The sequence below is a fragment of the Aulostomus chinensis genome, chromosome 8, assembly GCF_037954235.1.
Source record: "Aulostomus chinensis isolate RoL2024-O1b breed Wild chromosome 8, RoL_Achi_v1.0, whole genome shotgun sequence".
NCBI lineage: Eukaryota > Metazoa > Chordata > Actinopteri > Syngnathiformes > Aulostomidae > Aulostomus > Aulostomus chinensis.
In genome coordinates, this window is record NC_141327.1 from 25953609 (window position 1) to 25967074 (window position 13466).

At 43.6% G+C, this 13466-nt stretch overlaps 1 protein-coding gene across 1 annotated transcript; it reads left to right on the forward strand.

Moving 5' to 3' along the window:
• Positions 1–620: 620 nt before the first annotated feature.
• Positions 621–13464, forward strand: foxk1 (forkhead box K1). The gene is made up of 9 exons (XM_086211975.1): positions 621–1216; positions 4650–4865; positions 8083–8281; positions 8432–8578; positions 8717–8910; positions 9213–9385; positions 9470–9754; positions 10233–10406; positions 10543–13464. The coding sequence occupies exons 1-9, from the start codon at positions 771–773 to the stop codon at positions 10773–10775; spliced, it is 2067 nt and encodes a 688-aa protein (XP_086068101.1). The 5' UTR covers positions 621–770; the 3' UTR covers positions 10776–13464.
• The last annotated feature ends 2 nt before the right edge of the window (positions 13465–13466 follow it).

The window sequence follows — 13466 nt, forward strand, 5'->3', positions numbered from 1 at the left end:
TGAAATGCGAGTGTTATAAATCACTTTTGAGATTAATAATGAAAAAAATGCACGCAATCAGGAAAAGCAGTGTGTTATCATAGTGCTGAAGTGGCGTTTAGTTGCCTCCACGTCACGACAGTGACATCTCCTTCCCTTACCGCTTGACGTGTTGTCACCTTCCGGATCCTGCATGAGTGCTGGACTTCTACCAACAAATCTTGACTGATGTCTCCTTCTTTACTACTTCAATTACATTAGGAAACATTACTTATCTGGAAGAGTTCTTTTTATAAGATTTATTTATTTATTTTTTTGTTATTCTACATTCAATTTGAAGTTCTTTTGTCTTCTTAATTTGTTCAAAGACTATTTGTCCCAGCCAACTGATTGCGTATTTGGGCATAAAACAAGTACAACTCGATCGTGGAAAATTACATATTCAAATACATGCAATGATTTATTGGGGGATAATTTGAGTGAGTGTTGCATCAGGAACTTTAAAGGTCTCAAGTGTTGCAAATGTAAATGGTCCGTTACCATGAATGGCTGCTTTATTTTGGTTAAGAGGGTCTGTTTACCAGGAAGCCCTGAACGCAGCATCAGTCCAGGTTCCTGCTGAGAACTCCTTGTCTGTTTTTGCGCCGACCCGGACTCCATGTTGTTCCGACAGCCTCTGAGCGAACAAGTGCTCTGGCCGAAAACTCTCACGTTGCAACGCTGTGTGCGAGAGGTGTGTGTGTATGTGTGTGTGGGAGAGTGTGTGAGTGTGTGTTGACCCTCTGAAAAAGATGGCAGACTACCGGGACGACAATGGAGCTCGAGCCCTACTTGCTTTACAGTCGGCACCGTGCAGCCCCGTGCGCGTCGCGGTGACCTCGCACGCCTATCACCAGCCCTCGCTCGCCTTCTTAGGTCCTCCGATGATGGAAGCCCGCACCGACACCGGGATTCGTCCCGTGCGCCTTACGTCCCCTTCTCTGCAGGCCCTGGCCAGACTTGAGGGCCGGGACTTTGAGTTTGTCATGCGCCAGAGGACGGTCACCATAGGCCGGAACTCGTCTCATGGCTCCGTGGACATTAACATGGGTCACTCGAGCTTTATTTCAAGGCGACACTTGCAGATCACCTACAACGAGGCGAACGGCTTCTCCCTTCGGTGCCTGGGCAAGAACGGCGTGTTCGTTGACGGGGTGTTCCAGCGGCGAGGGGCGCCGCCGCTTCTGCTGCCCAGAGAGTGAGTTCCGCCTGTTAGCATAGCAGGCTAATTAAGGCAACACAACTAAGGGCTTCCCAAACGTTTTATTTATTTATTAATGGTTTGATGATGATGATGTTGTTGTTGTTTTTACATTTACTCGACCCTGGTAACGGCCGTGGAGGAGATGTTACGGTATATTCTGTTTCCAGTTTAAAATCTCTACCCTGTCGTGAAAAATCAAACTGTTGATTCACAGAATAGCAAATAAAGTTCCACACACTTTTTGATAAAACTACATAACTTGTTTTTCCCCTCTCTTTATGACTGTAGTTGTAGCGTTCAGTTACCCCTCTCTCTCTCCCTAGGTTGAGATTTCTAGTGCATGCTGGGGAGGAAACCGTTTGACAGGCAGCCTAGATAGTCATCCACTCAAGGGGAGAACGAGTTTGAGGAGGGTGCTAAGTTTATCATAACACTCTTAACGGAGCGGTTTGATTCGGTCTGATCTGGTAGAGCGGTGCCTCGAAGTGAAGCTATGTCCGTGTTATCAAGCGTGTCTCCGCACTGAAATCTAAACTGTCGCTTAGCTTAGCCTAGCCTAGCCTAGCCTAGCTACACAGCCGTGCACTGTTTTGCTTTATTTGGCCTCGTGACGTGCCGTGGTAGCACTACCTTAACAGCAAAAGTTAAAAAAAAAAAGAGAAAAGACAACTGAGGCATGTTGATGTTGAACTTAAAAAAAACTCAAACCACATCAGCAGTTTTCACTCTTGTTTAATTTGTGGTTGTTTTTTGTTTTAAAATCATGTCACAGTTCGTTTATGGAGCAGTGTCCTAAGGCAACGTGTCACCGGGCTGTAAGCTTTAATGTAAACAAACGCCCCCCCCCCCCCCCCCCACAGAGTTTAGCAAAAAAGTTTTTGTTTTGGCTTCAAATGCGTTTCACATTAGTTACTTGTTAATTTGGCTTCAGAGTTCTGGGATAATTTCCTGGTTAATTGACGTTGTTGTTTTACTTTTTTGCCTTCTTTACTGTGGCGTTTATGAAAAAAAAAAGCCAGAGATTTTACAATTTGTGTGTATCAATCATAGTGAGGAGAGAGTAGAGAAGGGTGGGGTGTGTGTAGGGGGGGGGTTGTTGTGCATGTTTCCTCTTTGATTGGTTGTCAACACTGTTTGGGGGGTGTGTCGGGTTTGGACAGGAAGTATATGCTGAAATGACATCCTCCTCCTTGCAGAAGCACATGGAGTAAACACAAGACAAACCAAGGCCACCTCGACCACATGCTGCTGCAGCCTGGAGGCCTGTCACACCGTTACTAAGTTAGCTTGAAAACTGAATCTGGAACGCCCCTTGAATCAGTGTTAGAAATAGTAGTAAATGTTACGAATGCATTTTAGTTATCCTGGGGTGTTTTTTGTTTTTTTTTTAAGCACTAATTGTAATCCAAGTTGAACATAAACATTTACGCTGCACTGTCAGTTACCCGGTTTAAGACACTCCATCAAATTTTAGCAGGCTGGAAATGTGAATGGCTGTGTCGTCCCGATCCATCTGGGTTCTTCAAACAGCTCAAGTTCTGTCCTGTTTCACAGGGATGCTGAGTTTATAACTTTCAAGTCCCTCCTGAAATTCTGGTTTGGACTGAGGCCTGGACTCTGACTTGCCCACTTCATGACATTAACATTGTTGTTTTAAGCTATTCCTGGGAAGTTTATTTTTATTTTTCAAAGTCAGTGCCTTGCAGCGAAATGCTCTGTACAAATTGTCTTGCAGACTGCAGCAGATTTTCCTCTTTTTTTTTTTTTATTTTGCTGCACCCATCTTACCCTCTTCTTTCACACGCCTCTAAGGGTTTGCTGTGGAGTCATGATGGTGGCAATGTAGCATCTAGTTTGATGGCCCAGAAATTCAGAATTTTCCTTAGTGAGACCAATGAACAACCATCTGTTTAGTCTCAAAGTCTCATGTGTGCCTTCAAGCAAACACAAGCTGACATGTCATGAGTGTTCTATCAACAGTGGCCTTCTTTTTGCAACTGTGGCATACAGCTGGGGCTGGTAAAGAAAATATGCAGCGTTTGTTGGAAGTGCACAGTGCTCCCATCCAACCATGCAACCCAGCAGCCGCTTCAGAGTGGAGTCTGGTGTGTTGGTGGCCTCCTTCACTGGTATTCTCCGTGCATGGTCGCTGCATTGCAGTTTGCAGGCAGAATGGTTCTGTTTATCCACGGGTGTTGATTTGGCAGTTGCAGTATTTCGAGGAATACAGCAGCAAACCTTCCTCTTCCACATTTGTTCATAGACTGACGCAACCCTCCCGGCTAACTGACGGCTCACAGCACAACCTTAGAGGATGTTTTTATTTGTTCTGCTCCACTGGGAGGTCTGAGCCTGGGCTCGGTAAACTAAGAGGGATCAGTTTCCTGAAGACAATCATCAGGATGGTTGTGGTTACCAAGACATTGAATATGCAACCATGTATTGTGTGTGTGTGTGTGTGTGTATGTGTGGGAGGGGGTTACATCTATTTACATTTGTTTTCCTTGTTATTAACTCACATTGATGGTTTCTTGTTTGTTTGTTTTTTTAAATTCAAGACTTGTCAAAAACAGAAGAGAAGGGGAAATGCTGTTTGGGGGACAAAACATCAATACTGCAGTATATTGGCATCATGTCTCTTGTAATGCAGTATCGATACAAATAGTGAAACCTTTGTCACAGCCGCTGGTGTTTGTAAACCCATTCACACACTCAGCATTTTGACAAGTTGTCTCTTGTACGTGTGTAAGTGTTCAAGAGGATCCGAGCTAAGAGTCTGCACGTTGTTGGACATTGATATCATCTCAGTTATCAAATGGTTATGAGACTGTCACCTCAATGCAGCGTAAAAATACACAATTCCAGCTTTTTGGGGGGGGGGGTTATTGTTCTGTGTATATCACGATGTACCCTAGTGAATCTTCATGCAATACAACGATGATCTCAGAACGGCTGGATTGTGTAACCGTGTGTATTGTGAGCAAAGTATTTTCGGTATATCATGAGTGACTAGGTGATTCTCAGCCCCAATCTAATCCACACCAGTTTATCTTTTTGAACTTTTTTTATTTACAAATAACCCACCTGGTCCTGTGTTTGTATTTAGATATTTTATAAACATAAAATATTGGGATTGAAAGGCTCTTCTTAACCTTGGAGAATGTATTTAATAAAACCGCCTCACCACGAGAGCCATCTAGTAGTGATTGTTAGACATGATCTTTTCACAGCAGATGCAGTTGGTCCAGTTGTCTTGAAACCTCAAGTCCTGGGGAAGGGGGGGGGGGGCAAATAGTTTAAATGTGGACCTGGAGGCTGTTCACATTTCCAGTTTAATTAGCATTTCACAACAATAGATAAGAGGGTGTACTAATGACGCATTTTCTTCTCTCTTCGGTGTCTTGGTCCCTGTTGTTCCTCCCTCTAGGTGTGTGTTTCGTTTCCCCAGTACGGTAATCAAGATCCAGTTTGTGTCGCTTCTTGAAGTGGAGGAGCACAGAGAGACGGAGCAGCCCTCTCCCCCCATTCGCCCACTTCTGCCCCATATCTCCCCTCTCAAAATCAGCATTCCCACGGTGCAGCAGCACGAAGAGCACATCAGAGCATTCGGCTCTCCGCTGCCCTCACCCACAGGCACCATCAGGTAGGAAGAGACCCTCCGAAACGTGAACACATAAATGCAAATGCATCGTGTTCCTTTATGCACTCAGAAGTGGGAGGTGATGTTTTTTCACCTTTTGCAGTAGTTTCTTGAATACACCCTTTCAGTTCTTTGTGTGAATGTTTGAGCCAAGGTTCTGAGCTTCCCAGTGTTTATTTCACATAGACTTGCTGTGTGCTGTACATTTGCGTGACCCTGCTGAGTTTACGTTGTCAACTGTTGGCTTGTGAGGATGTGAGGAGCTTCAGCCAAACAAGAATTAATCCGATTTCCGGGGCAGATCTGTTTCAAAAACTGGTGTTTCTTTGCACTGGCCTTGGTGGAAGTTTGTACTCGAAATGAGTGCATTGTTTTTTTGTTTGTTTTTTTACGCCTTATTTGCCATATTTGTTACATGTTTTATGCACTCGTTTCTCAAGGGGGGAATGAGTATTATATGGACACATCCCCATCTAAACCTTTAAACTTTTCTGAACAGATAAATAATTTAACACAATAAAACCTGATTAATGATACGTGTGCATCTCTCCCCTCTCATCATCTTTGATAAATTTTCATAGTTTTGTTGATGACCCAGTACTCCGTCCAGCTGCCACAAAGGTCTGCGGTTAATTTATATCAGCTCACTGTCTCTGGGTTCTGAAGGTCATGGAAAACCTAGAAAAGTCTTAGAATTTGTTTTTTGAAAAACACAGAAAGGCTGACAATTTGGAAAAACTCCTGGATATTTGCTTGAACAAATACCTGCATGTTAGAGTTTGTGTAGTTTTGGTCAGATATGCTGAGAAAAATCTCTTTTAGTTAATATTTAATTACTTTTTTGCTCCATGTAATTAAAAAGAAAGGAAATCTACTGGCATAAATCCCCAACAAATTAATACAAGCAAAACAAGAGCATGTAGACCAAATGAAGAAACCCAAATTTAGATAACATGAAGATGAAGGTGGAGTGTAGCAGAATGTTTATGTTGGATCAAACAGTTTACCTCCCATGAATTTAGCAGAATGCACCCTGGCAATTTGGACATGGATATCTTTGTTTACTTATGTTTGAATGGAAATTTTCAAGAATTTGTGGTCACAGTTTTCCTCAAAGGTGTGGAAAAAATATGAAGTGTATCAGAATAAATGTGTAAATCCGGACTGTGACTTTGAAATTTGTCAAAAGCAAAGCCAAAAAAACAACAACAAATTGTTCTGAGCAACTTGTAAAAAAAAAAAAAAAAATTAGAGGAAGATTGACGTTGCTGCCTTGTAATCTTCAGAAAATGTTGAATAAATCGCGAGTGCAGCAGAATCGCTGAGATTCAAACCTGCACTCTGATGAGCTCTGGTAGCACGTTTGAAAATCCCTTCCCTTCCCTGCCCATGTTGACAGCATGTTAGCTACCAAGTGTGGTTGTGCACCCTCTGGTGGTCCCAGGGCGTCATTACACCATACACCCCCACCAATGTTAGCTTGTGTGTGCATGCCTTATATGGAAGGGCTGCAGCTTTGAGGCGTGTGATTGGTTATCGGGTGGATTGTTTTGCCTGTAGGCTGCTTTTCCGTCCATTCGTGGTTTCCTTTTCAGACCCCCCCACCCCTCCTATTCAGCCCTCCAGTCCTGTTCTCTCACACGTGGACACACACACACACACACAGAGTGAAGATGCTCGCTGGCATATCTCTTACTCCACTTTCACTGTAGCCTTTTTCGGGCAGATAATGGTGTCACCTTCCATTAGGATACCCTTTTTGGAAGAGTGTTGTAGCAGCATGTGCTCACACTTAAAACAACAGCTTGGTTGCACATGGTGGTGAGAGTCACTTTTCCTGTTTGGCAGCTTGAATGTTCTCCACTTTATGACATTTGTATCCCCTTGCCAGCACCGGCCAATGTGCAACAGGAGAACTGGTGTTTGGGATGTGAGAATAGAAGTAAAGTTAACCCCTGATCTCCCAAGGAAGCCACTGTAACTTTTAATAATATTAAATCATAGAGCTACACACACACACACACACACACACACACACACACACTAGACGTGCCTGAGCAGCATTAAACCTCTTCGTCCTCATTCATTCCTCAAACACTGAGCTTGCTGAGCCATTTTCAAAACAGAGCCTGCAGCCTAGTTTCCCCTGCCAAAAAATACAAACATATTCTCTCTCTCACTGTGTGAGTGTGTACGTGCGTGTGTGAGTGTACGTGCATGTGTGTGTGTGTGTGTGAGTGTGTACGTGCGTGTGTGGATATCATATGTTAGTCTATCTGTGGCTCTCTGTTGCCAGAGGCAAATCAAAGCACACTGACTCTCCCAGAAACCAGTGTTTACTCTACTAACAGAAGCAGGTGTGTGTTGTACAATAAGTTTCTGGGTTTTCCCTCTGCTCTCCTTTTTAACAGCAACAGATGAAAACCAAGTTGATCATTAACATACTTGGAGTGTTTTAGCTAATTGTTGTGTGTTCGTCTATATGCGTAGAGCACCGTGGAACTGAGTTGTGTGTCTTTAGCGATGTTTGCACCACATTTGTCACTCACATGTCAGTAAATTCTATGCAAAATCTATATTTAGATAAAAATATTCAAATAACTCTTTTTAAAGTTATATATTTAGAGACATCAGGAATAAGTGTATTTTTTAATGCTAATTCATTTTTGCTACGCATTTAATTTACGGTAATATAGAATTTTTTTCAGTATTTCAAAATGACTTACCTCTTTAATTGCTGCTTGTTTGTGTGCAGCGAGACCCTCACACCTTATTCATCACATAAAATAATCACTGATGTTGCGTGTGCTTCTTTTGTTTTTTTGTTTTTTTCAGCAGTATTGGCCTCATTTCACAAAAACGTGTGATATTTATTAGTGATTCTAGGACGCTTTTATCACAAGTTTGGGATTATTTGACAGTTCAGAATGAGATGTGTTGTTAAAGACGGTCCATTTACATGTGGAAGGCAGTTTAATGTTGACGAGCTGAGCGGAGTGAACTCTCAGAGCGTGTTTGTGGAACTACAATGTTTTATTTGTCCCAAACCTTTACCCCCATGTGATGTTTTGATTGAACTGATAAGGCGTGTCAAGAGCCGTGTGCTAACCATATCATTATAAACTGCCCTGTCATTGGTAGCAAATTAAACTCATTCTTGTCTAGGATGTTATCAGAACCCCAAGCCATTAACAAAATACTTTGCACTTTCCTCTCTCAGTGTCCCTAATTCCTGCCCAGCCAGTCCACGTGGTGCAGGGTCATCCGGGTACCGTTATGGACGCAATGTGACCTCTGACCTACAGTTAGCAGCTGAATATGCTGCCAAAGCTGTTTCTGAACAGAGACGAAGCATTGCTGAGCACAGAGGTGGGGGCAGCGAGCAGCGAGGGGAGTCGGCTGGTGGTGACAGTCCCAAGGTGAAGTTCCAGTAACACTGTTGCAAAGCTTAGCGCCCCAAGTAACAAATTTCCTTTCCTTTTAACAAACTAGCAGATTTCCTTCATGTTACTTGTACAATATGTGGTGGAGGACGAGCGCATACTAATACTGGTGTCCCTTTTGTCCAGGATGAGTCCAAACCACCTTATTCCTATGCACAGCTGATAGTCCAGGCCATCTCATCTGCCCCGGACAAACAGCTGACACTCAGTGGCATCTACGCCCACATCACCAAACACTACCCGTACTATCGCACAGCAGACAAGGGCTGGCAGGTGAGGATCTGTTCCTGAGTAAGAGAAAGTAAAACTTTCTCCTCAGGGAATTCTATCGTTATTCTATCTCACCTCGAATCAAATAAATATCGCTTCATATGTGTACATTAACAAAATGTTTATTTTTCTGCCCTCAAGAACTCAATAAGACACAACTTGTCTCTCAACCGCTACTTTCTGAAAGTGGCCCGCTCCCAGGATGAGCCCGGGAAAGGCAGTTTTTGGCGCGTTGATTCTGCCTCGGAGAGCAAGTTGGTGGAACAAGCCTTCAGGAAAAGACGACAGAGAGGAGTGGCTTGCTTCCGAACACCTTTTGGACCCCTCTCTTCCAGGTAAGTGGGTGACCTTTGACCTGCTGCTTCATGTGCATCTGGACGCTAACACACTCACAGGACTGTTAAGACAGGACCGACTGGATTCATGCTCCGTCTCCTCTGTTTTTGACTCCGTTAACACTTTCTCCCTTCTCTCTGCTTCTGCTCCTGGCTATCAATTGATTGGATAGAACAAAGTAAGTCTAATATTCTGCTCAGCAGGAGGTTCTGGTCAGTTGAGGAGGTCTACTTGTTACCATCAAATCTCCTGATCTGTTATTTACGTTCTCTGGTCTGTGTGTCTGTCTCCTATTTTTCAGGAGTGCGCCTGCATCCCCGACCCATCAGGGACTTTTGTCTCCTCCATCCAGTGGCTTGCAGACCCCTGAATGTTTGAGCAGGGAGGGCTCTCCAATCCCCCATGACCACCACGAGCAGCTGGCCAACAAACTGGCAGCTGTGCCTGAGTACAGGTACTCTCAGAGTGCCCCAGGTGAGCATTCGCAAACGGTGCATGTTAGCAAACGCAAGAGGTGCTCTCATAAAAACTCTTGTCATGTGCCTGCTGTCCGTGTAGGCTCTCCAGTCAGTGCTCAGCCTGTCATCATGGCTGCACCCCCCCACCACCCAACAGTCCTGTCCTCAGGCCTGGGGAAAGCCCTCGCTCTAGTTCCAGGTGGTGGGAGCCAAGTTCAGCCCATTCACCTGCTCCACAACCCCCCTCAGTCCTCCATCACCATGCTGCGAGTGGTCACCAGTACCCCTCCATCTTCCAACCCTCCGAATGGGTACAGCGCCCCCTCTGTCGGCACTGCGGTGCCTGGATTGCAAGGAGGAGCAGACGGCAACAGTGAGTTCAGAGGTACAGCCAATCTAAATTGTTTCTCTCTGTAATTCAATGCTTGAATTGGCCCGGTACTCACAGGTATGCAGGACTGACGGTTTGGTGTTCCACGACTCCTCACAAGCGGTCGGTACTCTTTCTGCCCTCCCATGTCAGATTCTCTAGGTGATTGCTTATGGGTGATGTCCTGCTCTCCCCTCCCTGCTTTTCTCTGTAGGTTAGACTAAGTAGCACCACACTAACGTTGCCTGATTCCAAAGTAGCACAGAATGTCCAGTGAAACAACAAATGAGCTGTCGCTGGGCAAAGACACCTCAAGCGTGAAGCAAGTGGACAACAGCGTTGTTTTAGTCTCTGTATAGTCTCAGGAAATTCAAATATCTATTCCGCATACTTTCAAACAACAAAATAGTCACAAATGATTTGTTTTCTGCTATTGCAAATCAGATATCACTTTGTTTTGGTCATGTTACCATTCTCTAATGTTTCCCCTCAGAAGCCCAGCTGAACAGGGAGCGAGTGATCCAGACGGTGGACAGTGTGGTGCAAGGCGGGGATGGGCGGAGCCTGGCTTCAGGTTTACATCAACTTCCTGTTCGTGCTGTCACCCAGAATGGCAAACACAGCAGTGCTGTTGTTGCCACAGCAACCAGCCTTGCTAATGCCTCAGGTATGGTTTTTTTGTTGTTGTTGTTTTTTTAAAGATCAGTGACTGCTGTACAAAGCTGCAATGATATCTAGAGATTAATTACTGTAATTTAACATCAATTTGAACAAAACTGTTGGATTTCTGGTTCCCTCGTCAGGCCTGAATAGTCCTCTCCAGATCTTGGCTGCCCAGGCTTCCAGCTCCCCTCCAGTGCTGGTGAGCCGACAACATAGTGCAGAAACTTTACCTGAGCAGCCAGGTGAGCCTCAGGCCAAGCGGCCGAAGATAGAGGACGAGGGAGGAACTGATTCTGGTCAGCATCACGTCACACCTTCCCAGCAGCCTGTCATTGTTGCCATGACATCACAAATGCAAGACCTTAGAAAGTAAAAACCCAGGGCTTCTCACCAGATCCCCACTGGACAGCCTCCTTGTCATCCCCTTACTGCTTCACCTTTTATACTCATTTGATGTGACTGCAGCCGACACGGCCAGAAACAACAGAAGGGAATTTCATTGCAAAGAATCATACCTTGTGATCAAAACCAGATTTTCAGATACTTTCTAAATTTACACAGTAAATGTTTCAGGATTTTTCAGCTTTACAGTTGTTGTTTTTTTTTTTTTTTTTTTTTTTTAAATGTTAAAAACTCATTAAGGACATTAAACTATCCAGAGCATTATGCATATGAAAATATTTCAGCACTACTTATTAAATGTGAATGGTGATTCAACTGATCTCCAGGTGATGGAAGAGAACTAAGCACCAGTTACACTCTCAGGCCAAAGAAGTCACCTTTCCTGCACTTCTGATTAAGGGCGCTGTTTGCTTTAAAGCTAGGGAATGTGTGTTCACAGGTTCGAATGGCCTACATGAGAGGAAGAAACGGGGATCACAGCTGATAAATTGTGGAGTTGAGTATTAAAAGCACGTCAGAGGCCTTTGCTGCATATCCCCACAGCATGCAGACGGAGTTACGAATTTGATTGTACTCTTCAACAAGGCAGTCCTTACAGAATCGAGCGAGAGAAGAATTCAATCTCTCCCAGAAAGAACTTTTAAAAGGCCGAGATCAGAATGCGGGGCGTCTCTTCTTCTTCTTGCCTTCTTGATAAAGCACAAAAGTAAGGATTTGACCTTTTTTTTTTTTCTTTCTTTTCTTTTCTTTTTTTTTTTTCTTCCTTTGAAGAAGAGCTCGGAAAAATTCAGGCGTTAGGGAGTTCAAACCGACAGTTTGCAGTTCTCACTTCACTTCAGCTCGGTTTGTTTATCAGCATGAAGCTCCTCAGGTAGTCTGGGTGATTAGACAGGGGAGTTGCAGAGAGGAGCAAAAAGGATGGCCATGATTTGGACTTGGTTGAAGTGGAGCTAACCTAATGTAGACAAACTGATTGTGTTAATTATTTTTTTCTTGTTTCAGTAGTGGTAAAAGGAACAGCCTGAGCATACTGTTTTGTTTGTCTTAGCACAGAAAATAATTGTAATAATCCTAAAAGCCTTAAATATTTCTACATTTTCTGTTATTTTGTTTTAACCGCTAGAGAGCTTTACCTTTTTAGAATATTAACACAGCGCTTCTGTAACTGTAAACGATCAGCAACACTACAATGATCGTAATTATTTTGCATCAGTGGATTTGTATCAGCTTTATCAGGGGAAGGGTGGGACCAACACACGACCATACAAACTTCATCTGCTTCTCTTTCTCTCTTTTTTTGACATTTTCTCCATAGAGTGGTGCTGGGATGTGTCCTAGAAGTGAGTTAGCCTTGTTTCATGTCTGCTTCCCTCGTCTCAGAGCCAGCGGGATTTTTTTTTTTTTTTTTCCCCTGATGGTTTTCAGTTACACGGTATAACATAGGGTCAGTGTTTCACATTAGCATAATAGGATTTTAACTTTTTTTTTCTATGGTTGGAGTAAATACTGCTGACCCTTGAGGACTTGGTAGAGGTGCTGGAGCCAAGAAACATGAACTCATCCGCACACTGTAATCAGACGAGACCAGAAGCTTTCGGTCTGTGACCTTCTTCACGGGAAGATTTTTTTTTTTTTTTTTTCCCCAGAGGCAAGAGTGCGTGGATGCATTTGTCCTTACATTTAGTTCTACGGAATGAAACGCCTCAGTAAATGCCACCCTTGTGAATGCCAATTGTTTGTGTCTTAAAAACGGCGGTTGCGAACAAGTGTCAAAACACGACCACATACCGAGTTGTCATGCTGAGGGTGAGGAAGCACAAAGCCAGTTGTGTTGCCGTAGGAGTCTTGTGTATAAAGGGTGGTTTGTACAAAGCCAATTGTGAGCTTTGTGCTTCTTTCGATTGCTTCTCTGCCTGCAGAATCATGGAAGTGGTGCATGCAAGTATTCCAGACTTTTCTACACCACGGAGCTGATTTTCTCCTCCAAAAGCCAATGATAAAATCCCGTTTGCTGCCGGGCGAGGGAACACATGGTAATGCTAACCTCAAGTTAGACTAAAAAAAAAAAAAAAAGACATCATCCCTGCAGCACTCGATCGCCGGCTCCAAATTCACTACCTCCCTATCTATCTCCCTCTTTAAGCAAACAGTCTCTAGAGGCATTGAGCTGCTGGCGCTTCCTGCCACAGAAACTGCCTGACTGACATCTTCAGCACTTCCTCACCCCTCCCTATTTTCTCATTCTCACTCTGCCTTCAGCTTCTCTGAACATCCTCACACAGGCCTCAGTTTTAGCTGGCAGTCAGGCACAATTTGAGCAAGATTTCAATGATTGTTGCACATTCTTAGGAAAACAAAGTTGCATAGCGTATGCTGCTCTTTTTGCTCTAAATGAATTAAAAAAAAACAACAACAAAAAAAACTAGAAGGTATTTTTTCTTATTCTGAGAAAAATAAAAAAAAATATTTTGCTATATGTAAAAACAGCTGTCATCAATACGTAAACATTCTGGAACGTATATGTATTTTTAAATGTCCCTGTTTTTGTGATTTGTTAAAAATGTGTAGCACAAATTAAATCCTCATTGACTTAAATATTTGGATGTCTTCTTTCACGTTACCGTCATGTTGGGTTTACAGGCTTTAACACACCCTGACATTG

Coding starts and splice junctions, on each gene's coding strand:
- foxk1 (XM_086211975.1), top strand. CDS start 771: ATGGCAGACTACCGGGACGACAATGGAGCTCGAGCCCTACTTGCTTTA. Junction 8,282..8,431: donor CTGGTGGTGACAGTCCCAAG/GTGAAGTTCCAG, acceptor CCTTTTGTCCAG/GATGAGTCCAAACCACCTTA. Junction 9,755..10,232: donor CGGCAACAGTGAGTTCAGAG/GTACAGCCAATC, acceptor GTTTCCCCTCAG/AAGCCCAGCTGAACAGGGAG.